The sequence below is a fragment of the Periophthalmus magnuspinnatus genome, chromosome 22 (genome assembly GCF_009829125.3).
Source record: "Periophthalmus magnuspinnatus isolate fPerMag1 chromosome 22, fPerMag1.2.pri, whole genome shotgun sequence".
Lineage (NCBI taxonomy): Eukaryota > Metazoa > Chordata > Actinopteri > Gobiiformes > Gobiidae > Periophthalmus > Periophthalmus magnuspinnatus.
Window position 1 is genome coordinate 1454279 of NC_047147.1, and position 21412 is coordinate 1475690.

The window sequence follows — 21412 nt, forward strand, 5'->3', positions numbered from 1 at the left end:
ACCAGGCCCCCTCCGGCCCCTGGCTGCGCCTAGAAATTCTGTCCATAAATATAATGAACAGAACCGGTGACAAAGGGCAGCCCTGGCGGAGTCCAACATGCACCGGGAACAGGTCTGACTTACTGCCGGCAATGCGAACACAGCTCCTGCTCCGGTCATACAGGGACCAGACAGCCCTTAGCAAAGAGCCCCGGACCCCATACTCCCAGAGTACCCCTCAAAGGGCACCACGAGGGACATGGTCGAATGCCTTCTCCAGATCCACAAAACACATGTGGACTGGTTGGGCATACTCCCATGAGCCCTCGAGGACCCGATGAAGAGTATAGAGCTGGTCCAGTGTTCCACGACCAGGACGAAAACCACACTGCTCCTCCTGAATCCGAGGTTCGACTATCGGTCGGATTCTCCTCTCCAGTACCCTGGAATAGACCTTACCGGGAAGGCTGAGGAGTGTGATTCCCCTGTAATTGGAACACACCCTCCGGTCCCCCTTCTTATACAGAGGGACCACCACCCCGGTCTGCCATTCCACAGGTACTGTCCCCGACCGCCACGCGATGTTGCAGAGATGTGTCAGCCAAGACAGCCCCACAACATCCAGAGACTTGAGGTACTCAGGACGGATCTCGTCCACCCCCGGAGCCTTGCCACCGAGGAGCTTGCCAACCACCTCAGTGACTTCAGCCAGGGTGATGGACGAGTCCGCCTCTGGGTCCCCAGTTTCTGCTTCCTCCTCGGAAGACGTGACAGTGGGATTGAGGAGATCCTCAAAGTATTCCTTCCACCGCCCGACAACATCCCCAGTCGAGGTCAGCAGCTCTCCACCCGCACTGTAAACAGTGTTGGTGAAGCACTGCTTCCCCCTCCTGAGGCATCGGACGGTTTGCCAGAATCTCTTTGAGGCCGTCCGATAGTCCTCCTCCATGGCCTCTCCGAACTCCTCCCAACCCCGAGTTTTTGCCTCTGTGACTGCCCGAGCCGCGGCACGCTTGGCCCGCCGGTACTCATCAGCTGCCTTAGGAGTCCCACGAGCCAACAAGGCTCGATAGGACTCCTTCTTCAGCTTGACGGCATCCCTTACTTCCGGTGTCCACCACCGGGTTCGGGGATTGCCGCCGCGACAAGCACCACAGACCTTACGACCACAGCTACGAGCAGCCGCATCGACAATAGAGGTGGAGAACATGGCCCACTCGGAGTCCATGTCTCCAACCTCCCCTGGAATCAGGGAGAAGCTCTCCCGGAGGTGGGAGTTGAAGACCCCCCTGACAGAGGGCTCCGCCAGACGTTCCCAGCAGACCCTCACAATGCGCTTGGGTCTGCCAGGTCAGTCCGGCTTCCTCCTCCGCCAGCGGATCCAACTCACCACCAGGTGGTGATCAGTTGACAGCTCAGCCCCTCTCTTCACCCGAGTGTCCAAGACACACGGTCGGAGGTCAGATGACACGACAACAAAGTCGATCATCGACCTCCGACCTAGAGTGTCCTGGTGCCATGTGCACCGATGGACACCCTTGTGCTCGAACATGGTGTTTGTTATGGACAAGCTGTGACTAGCACAGAAGTCCAATAACAAAACACCGCTCGGGTTCAGATCGGGGAGGCCGTTCCTCCCAATCACGCCCCTCCAAGTGTCACTGTCGTTACCCACATGGGCGTTGAAGTACCCCAGGAGAACAACGGATTCCCCGGTTGGTGCACTGTCTAGTACCCCTCCTAGGGACTCCAAGAAGGCCGGGTACTCTGCACTGCTGTTTGGCCCGTAGTCCGACACAACAGTGAGAGACCTGTCCCCGACCCGAAGGCGCAGGGACGCGACCCTCTCGTTCACCGGAGTGAACCCCAACACGCAGCGGCTGAGCTGTGGGGCAATGAGCAAGCCCACACCAGCTCGCCGCCGCTCCCCGCGGGCAACGCCAGAGAAATGGAGAGTCCAACCCCTCTCAAGAAGTTGGGTTCCAGAGGCCGAGCTGTGCGTGGAGGTGAGGCCGACTATATCTAGCCGGTAACGCTCAACCTCCCGCACAAGCTCAGGCTCCTTCCCCCCCAGCGAGGTGACGTTCCACGTCCCCAGAGCTAGTCTCCATGTCCGGAGATCCGGTCGTCGAGGTCCCCGCCTTCGACTGCCGCCCGGATCTCTTTGCACCCGCCCCGCATGGCTCCTCCCGCAGGTGGTGGGTCCACGGGAGGACGGCCCCACGTCGTTCCTTCGGGCTGGGCCCGACCGGGCCCCGTGGGGAAAGGCCCGGCCACCAGGCGCTCGCTGGCGAGCACCCACCCCAGCACTATATACATATGTATATATATACTTAATAATTACACAGAACATGACTATTCAGCTGTCTTAAAGGTTTGTGGTAAAAATGAGCTGTGGGTGAGTTAGAAGTAAATTTAAGTTATGTTAATGTTAATCACATTAACATATTTTTTTCAATCTATCTCCCTCTAGTTGTAATGTCAATATAAATCCGTATTTTCTTTTTCTTGTATATGCATTCACACAGGTGATTGGAGTGATGGGTCAGCCTATGCAGGATCACAGTCCCAGTCTGGTCTCTGCTGTTCTCAGCTGTGCAACAAAAGCAAACGCTCCTTTATCTACTCAGAAAGCAGCAATACAGGCGTTTAGGAACATCAACATCAACGACAAGGTAAAATATTTTTTCTGACTTGACGACTGGAACACAAAAATTCCGAGAAAGCGTTATTCCGACATCCAACCGGCAAGGACAAATGGAAAGTAAAAGTAGTGTTAAACCAATAAGGTATAAATAAAGCTTGGATTTAGCCTTAAAAACTGTTGTCATGACAATTGTGTCAGCCATCTTGTGACTGCAGGAAGGAAAAAAAAGACTATTTAGTAAACCAATCTATTCATGGGTTTCAGCTTCCTGTTACATACAACATTTTGAGAACATTTTTTTGCATTCAAAAGCTACAATATTTAGTTTTTAATTGTTAATTGGCATGGCAACAGTTCTAATATTTCATCATTCTGAACCCTATGGATACACATTAGTATCTCTGTTTATACCTGCTTGTGCACATGAGTCTATGGCTATAAAACTCTGGTTTACCTGTCTGGTGTCTATAGATAAATGTGCACTGGATATTCCCCAGTAACTCCCCCCCCCACCCCCATCCCGTTTCAGGGTCAAACATCAAATTGGACTCACCCACACACTGCACTTTTCAAGGATAAAAACCAAAATAGAATAAAGAATACAGTTATACTAGAGCTAGACAATGGATTCAAAAGTTTTAATTAAATAATTGGCAACTACGTGTATCCATAAGGTTTTAAATACAGTGGTCCCTTGTTTATTGTGAGGGCTACGCTTTAAAAATAACCCGCAATAGGCGAACTCTGCGAAGTAGTCAGTTTTACAGCCTTAAAACATATATAATAATTGTAAAAAATATATTATATATGTTTTAAGGCTGTAAAACCCCTCAACACACACTTTATACACTTTTCTGAGACAGGCATTAAGAATTTCTCACATTTCTCTCTTGTTTAAACACTCTCAAAGTTCAAACCTTTGTCGGTGCAGAATGTTTCATCAACATTGTGGGTTTTTTTGAGGAGAAAACACGCAGCACTTCAGAGTCACACTACGATGGAACATTTATGTAAATTTGGCTGAACGTATTCTGTACTGTACAGGAGACACGGCACGGAGGAGACTGATTGACAGTGGTCTACAGTCCCTTAGACAATCAAAAAAATAAATAAATAAATAAAGTAAAAAAAATAACTAAACATGTAAAATCGCACTAAAAAAAAGCCACAAAACAGCGAAGCCGCAATATAGCGAGGGCAAACTGTATTGTGAATTTAAGCCAAAAATTAAACGGATGTTATTTATTTAATATAATAATAATATTTAAATATTCTTAAAAAGTATTGTTTTAGTTATTCATTTAGTTCTTGTTTTGATTCTGACATTTTTATTTTGACATAAACTAGTAGCGTAGTCATGAAAGGAATTTATATTTACATTAAATCCCATGGGAACTATGCTAGTTGTTCATCACTTGGAAACCTATGTATGGGTAGCCAAAAGGTAACCAAAAGTAAACCAACATACTTATACATTTGCATATTACATTTCTGAATCTAATTTTGAGCTGCTCTAAATGAAATAACGATTTGTCTGACCATTTTATGCAGTGAAATACCCATTCATTTTTATGTAAATTGTACCACAGGTGAGGAGTGCTCTTTTGGACATATACCAGGATGCCCAGAGCCCAGTGGAGAAGCGGGTGGCAGCTTACCGAATTCTGATCAAAAACATGGACGAAGCCACAGCCAGAACCATTGTGAACTCTGTGGAGGATCTGACAGACAAAGAGCTCAAGACATTTGTGGTTACTCACCTCAAAAATGTCCTCAATAATGATCTACAGTGAGTATTTTTTTTCCATAACTGGCATCCATGACAAATACACTTCGAATATAAAACTATACACAAGTTAAATTACTTAAAGGTCATATATTTCCCAAAATGGACTCTTGTGAGCTATCCACCATGTTATAATGTTTCTTCATCAAAAACAGACCTGGAGTTGTGTTTTGTTTCATTCACGCATGTTTGAGTAACACTTAGTCTGTCTACATCTCCAAACCTCAAAATGCTCTGTTACACCTTGTCATGTCATGAAGTGGTTGTTTTCAAGTTAACAGCTTCTTTTACTTTCTAGTTCAGAAGAGAAGGCTAAAATTATCCAACTGATTCTAGTGAAGTTGTACGGAATTTAAAGACCCAGTGGAGCACTTTCTGTATCACCACATGACATCACAAGGTGGAACAGAGTGTTTTCTGTTTGAGAATTAAACCTAAATATGCAGGGTTTGTGTGTTAAACATGAGTGAGCAAACAACATTAGAACAGATCAGACAATAGTGTAAAATGGGCCCTTTAAATTCAGAATAACAGTGTAATTCTATGAGTTTAAACTTGTTTTGAGCACATTTCTCTTATTACAGTTTACACTATATAAGTTTTATGGTGAGGGTTCTGTGCTTATCTCATGAAAATGCTGCTAACTTTCATTTAAAAACTCCAGGTGTTTTTATTCTCAAAAATACTTGCTTGTGTCCATGGAAATTGCTAAGTTTGATGCTATTCTGTGGAAGATTCCAGACACAACAACACAACACAAATAACTTTAAAATGTAGATGAATCAAATCAGTTATATATGGTAAATATGGCAGATAAAAAAAAGCTTTTTTCACAATTTGGATTCTAAGCTCAAAATAATATAAAAACAATACAAAATCACATAAATTAAATATATAAATGGTTTAGATACACACCCAATCAAAAGTTTGGACACGTCCTCTCATTCAGTGTTTTTCCCTCTTTATTTTTACTACTTTCTACGTTTTATTTATGGCGGAGTTTAGTTTCCAAAAATAGCCTGCAATAGTTGAAGTAGAAAGCTTTATTTTTTAGTTATTATACATGTTTTAAGGCTGTAAAACCCCTCACCACACAATTTATATACTAGGCGTAAATTGTGTGGACAGGCATTAAAATTTTCCCAGATTTCTCTCTTCAAGTTCAATTCTTCGTGGATTTAAAAAAAATAAGCACAGTATTATAGAACGAAACCAAATGCTATACTGTACTGTAAATAAAAATGACAGCTTTTAGAAATACTGTAACAAATAAAATTTTAATGATCAACCTACGAGGTTAGACACATAACAAATGATTAATAAAACTCAGGCGTATTTCACAGTTTTTCTGACCCCGCCTCTTCGTCCTGGCACTGCTCCGATGTAGTGTCTCATAATGTTCTTTTTCCTGCAGTCACTGATCCACAAAGCTAAAGCAGACTCCATCCTTACGAGGGTCTTGTTGCAGTTCCAACTCTTTTTCATCAGTGTTAAAACTTATTGCTGCTGTTGTCCTTATATTATTTTCCTCCTTCTTTAAGTGACGAACTGAAGATTAGTTTATTCCGTGATGGCGCCCTAGAGCTAGAGCTAGAGCCTAGAACTTCTATCTTCCCTCAGCATGTCCAGAAGTCCAACTTTTTCTGGGATGGTTAGCATCTTCCCTGACCTTTTGGGAGCGGGTGTAGGTGCATTTGTCGGTGCAGAATGTTTCATCGATATTGTGGGTTTTGTCAGGGAGAAAACTTGCAAACATACAGCACTTCAGAGTCACACTGCGATCGAACATTTATGTAAATTTGTGAAGATGAATGCATTCTGTACTGTACAGGAGACACGGCACGTCCCTTAGCCAATCAGGACGCAGAACACAATGCACCTTCATACACTGTAAAACAGGGGTAGGGAACCTTTTTAGCTGAGAGAGCCAAAAAGCCACATATTTTAAAATGTATTTCCGTGAGGGCCATACAATATTTTTAAACTCTGAATACAACTAAATGTGAATTTTTAAACAAGACCAACAATTTTAGAGTATAAGAAGTCTCTGAATGTATTGTTAATATATTTTTTTAAATAACATCATTATACTGAACCTATCCAATACATAAAATACTTCTTCAGAATCTTCTTCGAACTTCTTATTTTCATCGTTTGTGAACACAAATCATACTTTGATGATGAAGTGCAACATAAAACACAATGAATAAATACAAATACAAATAAGGGTATGCACAAAGTTATAAAAAGATATGCTTAAAAAATAAAATAAAATAAAATACTTATAGGTAGAAAATATATACAACAGCAGCATTACCATTAATGTGACCATACACGGGCCTCCATCGGTACACACCGAAACAAGGTTTTCCATCTGTAGATTTTTTCTTTTGTGGACTCCGTGAAAGCCTTGAATAAATCCTCTCATTTGTTGACGCTTTCATTGGGAAAACAGCAAGACTTTCCTCTGGCAGTGTGTCACCGGCAGCATCACACTGAACTGGGATAAATGGCTTACGTCTGTTGACTCATCCAAAGCGAAGAAAAATATAAGTCACTGCATTCATGTCCTGCACTTGTTTTTCTTTCACTTGATTTACCATCATGATGGCATGTCTTTTATTTGTTTATCTTATCTTATACGTAACATTATCAAAAAGTTCATTAGTGGTCCCTGCTCCTTCCTCTGTCCATCCCTGCTGAAATGTACGGTACACCTCATCTTTTTTTTTCACCATCTTCTCTGCAAGGCTTAGCTGACTTAGTGATTAAGCGGCAGGAAGTTTACTTCTTTACCTCACAATGACCTGTGTTGACTACCGCATATAATCCAATAAAAATAGAGGTGTCGGACGCTCCCATTCCCCAAAGGACAGATGTGATTGGCTCCAGTGCAGCCCAGAACAGGTGCGGTAAAACATTAATGTATGGATTAAAATGCACGAGAATTTATTTAATTTATTTTTTTTAATGATTATTTTTAACAGTGATTTCTGTAATGTATTACTTAAATATCAGCAAATTTATTCATTACTTATTGTGTTAACAAATGTCACCTAAGATTTATCTGAGAGCCATAGGTTCCCACCCCCTGCTGTAAAAAACAAACAAAATTGCTCCCCCAAAAAATCTGTAAAATAGCGAGACCGCAAAAGGTGAACTGTATATGAAATAAAATACATGGAATTATATAGTAAAAAAAAAAAATGAAATAACTAAACTAAATTTTTAAAATATTTTATATTCAAAAAATAAAAACATATTTAGTAGAGTTATTGATTTTTTTTTCTTTACTAAACAATTCCATATATCTTACTTCATATATTTGATGTCTTCTGTGTGTGTATACAATTTTGAAAGTAATAAGAATAATGAAAAAAAAAAAAAAAAAAGTGAATGAGAGGCTGTGTCCAAACCATAGACTATATAAAGAAATGGAATAAGCAGGGAGCAGGGAGCAGGGAGCAGGCGCTTAGCAACACTGTCAATCAAACCTTTTGCTAACGGTAACGGGAACGATGTCGAGGGAACAACATCTGATTTGTCTGCTATTAATGTTCATATCTTGATTTATGGACACAATAGTGAATTAAAAACCCGGGAATCATGTAGAGTGGGTTAATACAAACTTTTTAAGACCAAAATGACCAGTCTGACAGGAGCATTTACAGAGAGAGGGGCCATGACGTCTCGCAAGTTTGCTATGTCCATTTACAGTCTATGGTCCAAACCTTTGACTGGTAGTGTATAAGTAAAACTATACATGCATACAACTATACATACTGCATGACTGATTAACTGCTACAAAACTGCACAAATTCATTGGGTTTTAGGAACTCGTCAAATCTACATCACAAAGTTACTTGAGGTGTTGTTTGCCAGGAGTGCCAATATTTATATGGGGTATATGCAGTGGTGGAGAAAGTACTCAGTCTTGTTACTTAAGTAAAAGTCCAGATACAGAGGCAAAAAGTTACACAAGTAAAAGTATAACTTGAAAGTTTCCATTTAAAAATGTACTTTAAGAGTAAAAAGTAAAAGTATTATACGCAAGTGTTGTTCATTTGTTAAAGTGTAAGTGTAGAGATATTGATTAAAATGAGACTTTTGATTAAAATGAGACTTTTGGTCACAGTAACAATATGAATACATTTCTTAACTTTTCTTATGAATTTTTTGTATTTATTTTTGTTTTGCTCAAAGCTGAAGCTTGAACTTGAAAACTTGAGTCAGGATTTTGCCACAAACATGGTAAAAATAACCCCTCAAATCATATGAAATACTTTTTACTTTTCAGTCCAGTTCATAATTGTAGTGGAGTAGAAAGTACGGATACTGCTCTCAAATGTACTGAAATAAAAGTAAAAAGTACACACTGTAAAATGTACTTAAGTAAAGTACAGATACATAAAAATTTCCTTAAGTACAGTATATACAGTACAGTATATGTCATGTAATAACTCCACTATCATTGCCTTTTCACAGTGCGACTTACTACATAGAGCTGGCTGTGCTAGACAAAGAACTGCCTCCACTGGAAAAAGTATCTGGAAAATCCCGAAACTTTATGACAGAAGTCTATGGAGCGTCATTCAAATCTGACATTGTTTTTGATGACACCAACACATTACCAAAAGACATCTCAATGGACCTGTCCTACGATAAGGACTACATGAATAATAAACTTCTTAAGGTAAGTTCGGCTCACACGCTTTTGTATAGTTTATATGCATTAGAGATCGAATGATATGGTCGATGCCTATACCAATTATTTAGAATCCAAAGCAACCGATGGCCGAAAAACTCACTATATTGTGGTTCACCTTTTGCAGTCTTGCCATGGATTTTTTTTTGTTTTTTTTTTTTTTTTTTGCGATTTGCATGCTTTTTTTATATGCTGTGTCTCCTGTACAGTACAAAATGTATTCAGCTTCACAAATTTACATAAATCTTGGATCGCAGTGTAACTCTGAAGTGCTGTATGTTTGCAAGTTTTCTCCCCAACAATGAAACATTGTTGATGAAACATTCTGCACTGACAAAGTCACCTGCGCCCGCTCCCAAAAGATCAGGGAAGATGCTAACCATCCCAGAAATTTGGACTTCTGGACATGCTGAGGGAAGGTAGAAGTTACGTGGCTGTAGGGCCCCATTATGGAATAAATTAATCTTCGGTTCATCACATAAAGAAGGAGGAAAATAATATAAGGACGACAGCAGCAAAGCGTTTTAACGAGGATGCAAAAAGGGTTGTAACTGCCCATCCCAAGACCATCGTAAGGATGGAGTCTGTTTTAGCTTTGTGGATCAGTGACCGCAGGAAAAAGAACATTACGAGACATTATAGCAGAGCGGAGCCAGGACGAAGAGAAAAACTGTGAAATACCCCTGAGTCACGATTAATCATTTCTTATGTGTCCAACCTCGTAGGCTGATCTTTAAAATTTAATTTGTTACAGTTGTATACTTCAAAAAGCTATCATTTTTTATTTACAGTACAGTATAGTATTTAATTTTTTTATTTTTTTATTTACAAAGGTTTGAACTTTGAGAGTGTTTAAACAAGAGAGAAATGTGAGAAAATGTTAATGCCTGTCTGAGAAAAGTGTATAAAGTGTGTGGTGAGGGGTTTTACAGCCTTAAAACTTATAATAATTGTAACTATAATAATTAAAAAAAAATAAAGCTTTCCACTTCGCGGATTTCGCCTATTGCGGGCAACACAAACAACACAAACAAGGTAACACTGTGTATGGAATTATGTAGTTAACACAAAAGTGAAATAAAAGTGAAATATATATATATATATATATATATATATATATATATATATATATATATATATATATATATATATATATATATATATATATAGATATATATATATATATATATATATATATATATATATATATATATATATATATATAGCATTAATATTCAATGTATATAAAAATTTTAAATAAAAAAAAAAAAGAAAAAAGACAATAGGCAATAAGATCTTTGGGCCGATATGTTGAGTTGATTTAGTGTAGTTATTATGATTATTTAACTAGCTTCTCATGTTTCATGTGTCAATATACAGTTTCGAACCAAAGTAATTGCAAAGGAGGTCAGAAAAATGCACTAAACTATTCTAGAGGCCGGTACGTGAGTTGGCCGATGTAATTAGTTTTGGCTGACCACCTGCCTAAAGAATCCACATAAAGATCTGTTTGAACACTGCAAAGAGATAACTGCACAAAATGTGACTACAGTGGTCCCCCATTTATCGCGGGGGGTCTAAAAATAATCTGCAATAGGCAAAATCCGATCCCAGTAGTTACCTTTATTTTTTTTTTTTCAATTATGATATTTGTTTTAAGGCTGTAAAACCCCTCTCCATACACTTTATACACTTTTCTCAGGCAGGCATTAACATTTTCTCACATTTCTCTCTTGTTTAATTAGTTAACTCATGTATATTTCATAGTTCCTCTGACCATGCCTTTTCGTACTGGTGGCACTCCGCTGTAGTGTTGATCCAACATTTATGTAAATTTGGCTGACCACATTATGCACTGTACAGGAGACACTGCACGGAAGAGATTAATTGACAATGGTCTACAGTTCCTTAGCCAATCAGCAAGCAGAACAAAATTCACATTCATATACTGTAAAAAAATGTGTAGAATTGCTCTGGAAAAATCCACGAAACTGCGAGACTGCGAAGGGTGAACTGTGATATAGCGAGGAACTACTGTATACCACTCTATTATAGGTTTGTGGTAAAAAGGGCTGTGGTGAGTTTTTAGTAAATTTAAATTACATAATTTGGGGAAAATGATCAAAATCAGCCCTACGTATTGGCTCCAACATATGGGCAGAGCTTATCGTCCATCGGTTGCTCTGGATCCTAAATAATCAGTATCGACATCAACCATAAAAAAATAAAATAAAATAAAAAATCAGTCAACCTCTAAACTATACAAAATATTTCAAATTTTAGTCATTTTAAGCATTGTATAAATAATTATTTATACAATATTCTGGACATTTACTGATGTGCATGCTTTGTTGTTGTTTTTTTAGTTACATTTTGAAGGCGATAGGTTCGAGCCTTCAATCAAATCTCTGTTTGGGGAAAATGGTTTTGTTCCCGAGTTGTTTTTCAAACTCACAAACTGGGGCCAGGACCAGGCTCAGATGCTCAGAGACCTTATCTCTGGACTCACATCTGAAGACGGACGAAAAAAGAGACAGGTACAGAATAGGTTTATGCTATTTCAATAGTAAATAACATTAAATATCATTAGTATATTAGTAAAGTAAATAACATTAAATATCATTCAACAACTACAATCTCATAATATTTGATATGTTTTAGATTTATGGATTAATTACTCTAAGATCCTTTGATAATCTGAATATATTTAAAACAGTATTTCAAGTTTTTAAGGATTTAAGAAGAACAGGAGTTGCATTATATATAATATAATATATATATATATATATATATATATATATATATATATATATATATATTGCAATTTGATGTAAAGCTACATGCAGTAATTTAATCCACCACTATGACCAATTTTACATTATCCATCCATCCACTCATCCATTTTCTTTTCACTTATCCGAGGCTGGGTCGCAGGGGTAGCAGTTTAAGCAGGGACTCCCAGACTTCCCTCACCCCAGACACGTCCTCCAGCTCCTCCGGTGGGACCCCAAGGTGTTCCCAGGCCAGCCGAGAGACAGCGTGTCCTGGGTCTTCTCTGGGACCTCCTCCTGGTGGGACATGCCTGGAACACCTTCCTAGGGAGGCGTCTAGAAGGCATCCTGAGCAGATGGCTGAGCCACCTCAGCTGGCTCCTTTCGACGTGTAGGAGCAGCAGCTCTACTCCGAGCTCCTCCCGTGTGACCGAGCTCCTCACCCTATCCCTAAGGGTGCGCCCTTCCACCCAACGGAGGAAACCCATTTCAGCTGCTTGTACCTGATTGTCATCCCAGCCACTTCACACTCGGCTGCATACCGTCCCAGTGCCTGCTGCAGGTCCCTGGCTTGATGAAGCCATCAGGAAAACATAATCTGCAAACAGCAGAGATGAGATCCTGTGGTCCCCAAACCGGACCCCCCTCCGACCCCTACCTGAAATTCTGACCTTGAAATTTCTGTCCATAAATAGAACCGGTAACAAAGGACAGCCTGGCAGAGTCCAACATGCACAGGGAACAGGTCTGATTGCCATCAATGAGAAACACAGCTCCTGCTCCGGTCATACAGGGACTGGACAGCCCTTAGCAAAGGGCCCCGGACCCCGTCCTCCCGGAGCACCCCCCAAAGGACACCACGAGGGGACATGGTCGAATGCCTTCTCCAGATCCACAAAACACATGTTGCCTGGTTGGGCAAACTCCCATGAACCTTCGAGGACCCGATAGAGAGCATAGAGCTGGTCCAGTGTTCCACGACTGGGATGAGAACCACACTGCTCTTCCTGAATCCGAGGTTTTGACTATGGGTCAGATTCTCCCTCTCCTCTGGAGATCGCCAAGACCCCCACATTCGACTGCTGCCCAGATCTCTCTGCACCGGCCCTTACGGATCCTCTCGCAGGTGGTGGGTCCACATGAGGACGGCCCCAGGTCGCTCCTTCGGGCTAAGCCTGGCCGGGGAAAGGCCTGGCCACCAAGCGTTCCCTCTCGAGCACCCCACCCCAGGCCTAGCTCCAGGGTGGGGCCCCGGTGACGCCGGTCCAGGCGACGTCGTGAACCTTGATTGTGCACTCATCATAAAGGGCTTCTGAACCGCTCTTAGGTCTGACCCATCTCCCTGGACCTGTTTGCCATGAGTGACCCTACCAGGGCATGGAGCCCCCGACACATAGCTCCCAGGATCAATTTTACATTATCAATACATATAAATGCGTAAAACTCCCCAAATCAAGATTAAAGATTTAAAAAAATATTTTCATTAATTTAAAACATGCCTTATTTTACCACAAAGCCAAAGCTCCAAAGTTCCTGTGAATTTAAAATGTTAAACTTTCTGATGCTCCTTTTGGCACTGTTAAATACATCCTTCCTTCTTTCATTCATTATTTTTGTCTCACAGGTCCCAGACGATCTTGTGAAGAGCATAATTTATGGTTTCCACAAGCTGATGGAGGACTTGCACTCTTCAGAGGTTCCGGAGGCTGTGGCGTATTTCGAGCTCCTTGGGACAGAGATGGGATACATGAAAATCAACCAAATCAGAGACGTTCTAGAGACAATGCTCATGTACCAGCATATCTTCATCCAAGTGCTCCCCACCAGCGTAAGTTACTATTTCATGCATAATTGTTTGGTTTAATATTTATTTTTACTAAACACAATCATGATACACTGCCTGGCCAAAAAAAAAAAAAAAAGGTGCAACCTGGATTTAACAATAGGTACGAGCCTATAGGTACGAGTCAGGTCTAGGTTCAGCAACAGTATGTGCTCAAAGAATGACGTCAGCTGACTACTTGAATATAACCTGATATAACCTGATAATAACCTGAATGACCAGGTTACTTCATCAATGGATTTTTTTCTTCTCTGATGGCACGGTTCATATTCCAAGATGACAATGCCAGGATTCATTGGGCTCAAATTGTGAAAGAGTGGTTCAGGGAGCAGGAGGCATCATTTTCACACAGCCACAGAGTCCAGACCTTAACCCCATTGAGAATCTGCAGGATGTGCTAGAGAGGCTTTGGCGCAGTGGTGAGACTCTACCATCATCAATGCAAGATCTTGGTGAAAAATGAATGCAATACTGGATGGAAATAATCTGTGACATTGCAGATGCTTCAAGAAACAATGTGACAGCGAGTGCATGCCATAATCAAAGCTAAAGGCAGTCCATTAAAATATTGGTGACCTTTGTGTGACCAATGTTTTTTTGGTGGTGACTTTTTGTTTTGGCCAGGCAGTGTACCTTCTGAGTTTCTTAATTACACAGTACACTTTTTAAATGATTCATTTTAATATTGTTAATACTGACATAAAAATATTTTTCATATTATAGACTGTATATATCAGTGGACATAGCTAAATGCTACATTCCAAATAGGAAGTGATCAATGGGCACATCCTGGCTCCATTGACTCTGGCTCCAATTCACTTTACATTGAAAAACCTGTCGCCCCTCTCTCTGTAAATGGGACCTCCCTCATGGTGTTTCTTCCTCTCTTTTCCTCTTTCCCTCAGGTCCTCTTTAGGTTAATGTCCAGCCTTGATAATGAGGTTTTCGCTCACTACATCTTTATGGAGAATGGTTTTTCCCTGCCCACTCTCTCTGGGATGCCTCTCAAGTTTTCCCTCTCTGGAGTCCTTGCTCCCGGAGCCAAAGGAGGACTTACCAACACCCCATATGTGGTAACATCCTGCTAACACACTTTCTGTATTATATTATAGGTATATGACTGGAGCTCTAAAAAGTTATCAATCAAAAGTTAAAGTAACTAGATTAGTATTCATTTTAAACAGTTTGGTAAGTTGGTAGTTATTCCTCACTTACCTTATGCATTCAGAGTGTCCAAATTACTCACCGTGATGAGTTTATAAGCACTTGTCACAACTCTCAGAGACCAGTGCAGAGTTTTCTGTGACAGTAAAGCTAACAATAACTAACACGCTAATGTGCACTTCCTGATTCTTGGATAATATAATGATTAGGCTGTGTCCACACTATTCCCTACTTAGGGCACGATTTACGGATCACACATTTTTAATGGTGTGCAAAAGTTCAGTTGGTGAGAAAATAGTGCACTCAAAATTTCCCACAATGCACCTTGAAAAGTAGTGGGCATCAGTGGCCACTAGAGTGGTCAGTATAGACCACAATGCATTGCGAGAGTCAGAAAAACAACAGTGGACATAAGCAGGTCTTTAACTGGACACAACACGACTGAATGAAGGAGATAGAAGCTCTGGTTTATGTCACTGTTGATCCTGATTATGAATAAAATACTCAACCGATGAAATCAACCGATGCTGTGTAAAGTTGCTTGCATTAGCCACTTACCTTAGCTTGAGCCGTTAACCAGAGCAATAATTTCAGCATCTCAGATTAAAAAAATTAATAATCAGTTTGTTTACGTGAGATCCAGCTTGACAGAAACTTGCAAGGCTTTTTATTGATCCATAAAGACTTGTGCCAGTCAAATCTGATAATTAATTGACAGAAATCAGGTTTAGCTGAATTTAGCTTGCTGAGGGTTTAGGGGCAAGGGTGGACATTCAGACACAGCCATAGAATTAGAAACAGACAGTACACAGCCTCAAGAGCTGCCTAATATAATATACACTGCCTGCCCAAAGAAAAGTCACCACCTGAATTAACTAAGCAAATAGGTTGGGGTTGCTGCAGTTGGTCAGGTTCAGGTTCAGCAACAGTATGTGCTCAAAGAATAAGGTCAGCTGAGGTCATTACTGAATGGCCAAGGTTATTCCATCAATGGATTTTTTTCTTCCCTGATGGCACGGGCATATTCCAAGATGACAATGCCAGGATTCATCGGGCTCAAATTGTGAATTGTGGTTCAGGGAGCATGAAACATAATTTTCACACATGGATTGGCCCATGGATTGAGAATCTTTGGGATGTGCTGGAGAAGGCTTTGCAATGCAGTCAGACTCTGCCATCATCAATGCAAGATCTTGGTGAAAAATTAATGCAACACTGGATGGAAATAAATCTTGTGACACTGCAGAAGCTTTATGAAACAATGCCGCAGCGAATGCGTGCTGTAATCAAAGCTAAAGGAAATAATATGAAATATTAGAGTGTGTGACCTTTCTTTGTTTGTTTTGTGGCAACTTTTTTTTGGCCAGGCAATGTATCACTACTGGGGGCAAGACAAAATTTCTCTCAGATACATGGGATTTTTAAATTTTTCTTTTTTTTTACAGTGTTTTTAATGTTTCTGCTCTTTTGTAGGGATCTCTGTCCTTCATGCCTTCAGTTGGGGTGGAGTTCATCACAAACATGGGCGTGCATTATTCCAGATTACGTGGAGGCGGGACTCGAGATGCACACAAATATGTTCCACAAAAGCTCCATCAACAGCAAAATCACCTGGGACAGAAACCAAATCAAACTCACTCTCCCTGCACCCACAGCAAACATGCAGCTGTTCAGTGTTAGGTAGGTTATCTGAGAATAGCTGTAGAAAATTACAGTTCTAGATGAAAAGTAATCCATTTGAAAAACTCTGAGTTTTGAAATACAGAAAAAAAAAAGTGTATTGTTTGTTACAGCAGATACAAACAGGACAGGGCCCAGGCCTGCTCTGGCCACACACTGGCAGCCTTTCGGTGTCTCCCCCAGTCTCCCTTCCAAGTTACCATCTACCCCCAGTCTCAGTTCCAGCCTCCACCACCCTGAGCACCTGTGGTCTGACCATTTTATACCAGATGACAAGGCTACATACATTTCAAAGCAGAGTGACTTTTGTTTCTCACCCATGAGATAATGAACTTAGACAGGTAGAACAACAACGAGTTTCCTGTGGGATGGAGACAGAGCCTTCACACATGTTAATGTCTATTCTGGGTCTAACAGACTGATGTGATCTCACTCATGTGATCAAATGCACAGAATGATACACCAACTAGGACTAAATGAGGACTAAACCAGGAGTAAACCAGGACTAAACCAGGAGTAAACCAGGAATAAATCAGGACTAAACCACAACTAAACCAGGACTAAACCAGGACTAAACCAGTGACTAAACAGGACTGAACCAGGACTGAAACAGGACTGGACCAGGACTAGACCAGGACTAAACCAGTGACTGAACTAGTGACCAAACCAGCACTGAACCGGGATTGAACCAGGACTGGACCAAAACTGGACCAGGACTAAACCAGTGACTGAAACAGTGACTGAACCAGGCCTGAACCAGGACTGAACCAGGGTGGACCAGGACTAAACCCAGACTGGACCAGGAAAAAATAGACTAAACCAGGACTAAACCAGGGCTAAACCAAACCTGGACTAGTACTGTACCAGGACTGTACCAGGACTGAACCAGAGTTGGAAAAAGATTGGACCAGGGCTGAACCAGGACAAAACCAGAACAAAGTCAGGACTAAACAGTACTGAACTAGAACCGGACAAGAAATGGACCAGAACTGCACCAGGACTTAATTCAGACTGGACCAGGACAAAAATCAGGACTGAACTCAGATTGAACCAGGGCTGAACTAGGACTAGACTAGAACTAAACCAGGACTAAATTAGCAACTAAAAATGATCTGGTAATGATACACTGAAGAAATATAATCTATTGCATTTAAAACCAGGACAAAACCAGGACTGAACCAGGAACAGAGTGAAATCTATTCAAAGATTTAGTTTGTTCCTAATAAACTAATCCTGAAAACAATCATTATGCATAGGAATGATTGTTGTGTTTGTAGATTTTAGGTATAGTATCATTAGACAAATATTTCAAAACAAATTCTAATCCCTGTATGATTTATGATTTCTTCATTATGGATCAAGGCTGTGCATGCTTTATTAAGGATAATTATAGAATTGTTTATTTAAAGTGTTACCACATATTTTCTTATTTTTGAGACTCTTTTCATAAATAATGGTTTACCTTTAAACTATTATTTATGGATTTTCCTCTTCTAGTAACAAAGTGCTGTCCATCTCGGCGGGTCAGACTAAGATAGTGCCCTCTCTGGTAGAGGATAGAACTGACTCCACAGACTGTCAGCCGCTCATCACTGGACTCAGACTCTGCTGCATCACACGATACTCCAACGGCACCTCCACAGAGCACGCTCCATACTACCCACTAACTGGGGAGAGCCGGTACAGAAATCTACTGCTTTTCTTGATTGAAATTTATCAAAAACTGTTTCTAATATTTTCGTGTTCAAGTTTGCAGTAGTCATACACAATTTCATAAAAAGGTTTTGTGTAGTTTAAATAATTTTTTTACTGAAATTTCAAACTAAATTATGTTCCCAATTATGCATTTTTAACATAAAGCCTCAGTACGTAATTTTGGGGCAAAAATAGATAAATAAAAGCATTTTTTTTTTGTTTTCATTTTGGTTGTGTTTATTTAACTGAAAACAACTTTGAAAAAAAAATATTGGCAATAATAAGGCCACCTCTAGAAAGTTACATAGTGTTGCTTTAATTTAATAATTTTACACATTTCTATATGAATACTTTCTTTTTTGTTTAGATTTGCGATTGAAATTGAACCCACAGGAGAAGTTTCTGAATACGTCGCTTCTTTGACTCGTGAAATGCTTAGAGAAGGCAAAGACAGAGTGACAGCTCTCAAACTCTCACTCAGAGCTGAAGGTAACTTTAATTTAACAACTGGGCGTCAACAATCACAGCAACTAATATATACATTTTAACAAATGTTATTATTATCATCATCATCATATTTATTTATTTTTCCTTTCTTTTACTTCTTTTCTTGGTATGTCCTGTTATATCCTGTTATGTCTTGTTATGTCTTGGTTTGTCTTGGTTTGTCTTGGTATGTCTTGGTATGTCCCGTTATGTCTCGATATGTCTCGTTATGTCTCGTTATGTCTCATTATGTTTTGTTATGTCTCGGTATGTCTTGGTATGTCCCGTTATGTCTCGGTATGTCTTGGTATGTCTCGGTATGTCTCAGTATGTCCGGTTACGTCTTGGTATGTCTCGGTATGTCTCGTTATGTCTCAGTATGTCTCGCTATGTCTCGGTATGTCTCAGTGTTTGGTTATGTTTTGGTATGTCTCGGTTTGTCTTGGCATGTCTCTGTATGTCTCTGTATGTCTCGGTTTGTCTCGTGATGTCTTGGTTTGTCTCGGCATGTCTCCATATGTCTCCGTATGTCCTGTTATGTCCTGTTATGCCTTGTTATGTCTCGGTATGTCTCGGTTTGTCTCGGTATGTCTCAGTTTACCTCACTATGTCTCGGGTTTGTCTCGGTTTGTCTCTGTATGTCTCGGTTTGTCTTGGTATGTCTTGGTATGTCCTATTATGTCCTGTTATGTCTCGTTATGTCTTGTTATGTCTTATTATGCCTTGGTATGTCTTGGTATGTCCTGTTATGTCCCATTATGTCTTGGTTTGTCTTGGTATGTCTTGGTTTGTCTTGGTATGTCTTAGTATGTCCTGTTATGTCCTGTTATGTCTTGTTATATCTTGGTATGTCTTGATATGTCCTGTTATGTCCTGTTATGTCCTGTTATGTCTTGTTATGTCTTGGTATGCCTTGGTATGTCCTGTTATGTCCTGTTATATCTTGGTATGTCTTGGTTTGTGTTGGTATGTCTTGGTTTGTCTTGGTATGACTTAGTATGTTCTGTTATGTCCTGTTATGTCTTGTTATATCTTGGTATGTCTTGGTTTGTCTTGGTTTGCCTTGGTATGCCTTGGTTTATCTTGGTTTGTGTTGGTTTGTCTTGGTATGTCTTAGTATGTCCTGTTATATCCTGTTATGTCTTGTTATATCTTGGTATGTCTTGGTTTGTGTTGGTATGCCTTGGTATGTCTTGGTTTGTCTTGGTATGTCTTGGTAGGTCTTGGTTTGTGTTGGTATGTCTTGATATGTCTTGGTTTGTGTTGGTTTGTCTTGGTATGTTTGGTTTGTCTTGGTTTGTCTTGGTTTGTCTTGGTATGTCTTGGTAGGTCTTATCACCACTTGTCAGCACTATGACTGGTCACTATGTTTTTTCTGTCTTGTATTAAATAAAAAAGGTAACATACACATTACACTGTGCAGTATAGATCTAAAATGAACTATTTTCTATTTAATAAAGTTTCTGGGGGATTTACTGTTTTCCAGGTGTGGATTCAGCAGAGCTCACAACTTCTCTCAAATACAACCTGAACAAAAACATAGTGCTGACAGAGTTTAACATCCCAGACTACGATATCGAGGCCGGGATCAAGTTTGCTCTGGACAGTGACCCAACAGCACCAGGACTGAGAGGCATCACCATCGATGTAACTAATAAAAACATCCCCCAGCTCTCTCTCACAGCACGCACTCGGTATCAAAGCTTTAGTATGTTTAAGGAATTATACACGTTAGATCTGAGGGTAAAATGTACTTGTACATGTGACAGACTTAAGATGATGAAGGAGGCCATGCTGCAGCTCCAGATGACCCTTCCCTCTTTGAACGCTGACGCTGCGATAACATCAACTTTAAAACATAGATGACATCATCACTGTCACCATAGAAACAGCTGTAAAACTCCCAGAGACGCTGTACGAACACAAAGTGTCACTCAAATATGTGTAAACTATCAGCAAATGATTTAATAAGAGTATGTACAAAGTTGTCTGTGCAATCCCTCAGTCATCGAGGTCTGATCCATAGTGAAAAAAAAATTCTTATCTGTCAACTGGATAAAAGTTGTAGCGGTGAAGTGGCTTGGATAAGCAGCAACGCGTCTTCACTTCTACAGCTTTTTGTCCAGTGACAGAATCTTTCTTTTACTATGTACAAAGTGTTTATTAACACTAAATTTTTATTTTGTTTATAGATGAACAGACAAAATTGCAGCTTGAACTGAAAACTGATGCAAGTTCGGATATCCAGAAGCTGATCCCGAATTGCAGAGGATCACCATCGGCAGCTGCAGCAGCTGCTGGACGATATGTTGAACCAAAGAGTGGCCAAAAACAGACATGAAACTACGGCACATTGGTCACGAAAGGAATAGAGGCAAGACTGCATCAAACACAATGTCCTCCACTAAAACTGACAGCCTTTAGTAGAGCAGTTTGTTTCAGTTATTAGGCCGAGCCCATACAGGGCGTAGGGCTATTGCTTCCGCAACGATGAGTGCATGGGCAAAGCCCAGTTGCAGACTGTTTTCAATGGGGGAAGCCCATCAACTCCATGTTGACGCACGCAGCGCGAAGCGCTCATGTCCTCAAACACACTCCTGGCATCGAGCCCTATCCAAGCCCCCATGCCGCAGGCATGGGCCATCTTTATTACTGC

The 21412-nt window shown here is 40.6% G+C and overlaps 1 protein-coding gene across 1 annotated transcript in view; it reads left to right on the forward strand.

The window, feature by feature from the left end:
- Positions 1–21412, forward strand: part of LOC117390827 (apolipoprotein B-100-like) — a 57054-nt gene that overhangs the window by 16512 nt on the left and 19130 nt on the right. Inside the window, 17 exon segments of the mRNA XM_055231249.1 lie at positions 2508–2654; positions 4216–4415; positions 8898–9105; positions 11484–11654; positions 13513–13716; positions 14637–14801; positions 16369–16428; positions 16430–16575; positions 18073–18255; positions 18638–18759; positions 20243–20450; positions 20526–20616; positions 20618–20698; positions 20957–21019; positions 21021–21083; positions 21085–21111; positions 21113–21130. Coding sequence (XP_055087224.1) covers positions 2508–2654; positions 4216–4415; positions 8898–9105; positions 11484–11654; positions 13513–13716; positions 14637–14801; positions 16369–16428; positions 16430–16575; positions 18073–18255; positions 18638–18759; positions 20243–20450; positions 20526–20616; positions 20618–20698; positions 20957–21019; positions 21021–21083; positions 21085–21111; positions 21113–21130 — 2157 coding nt within the window.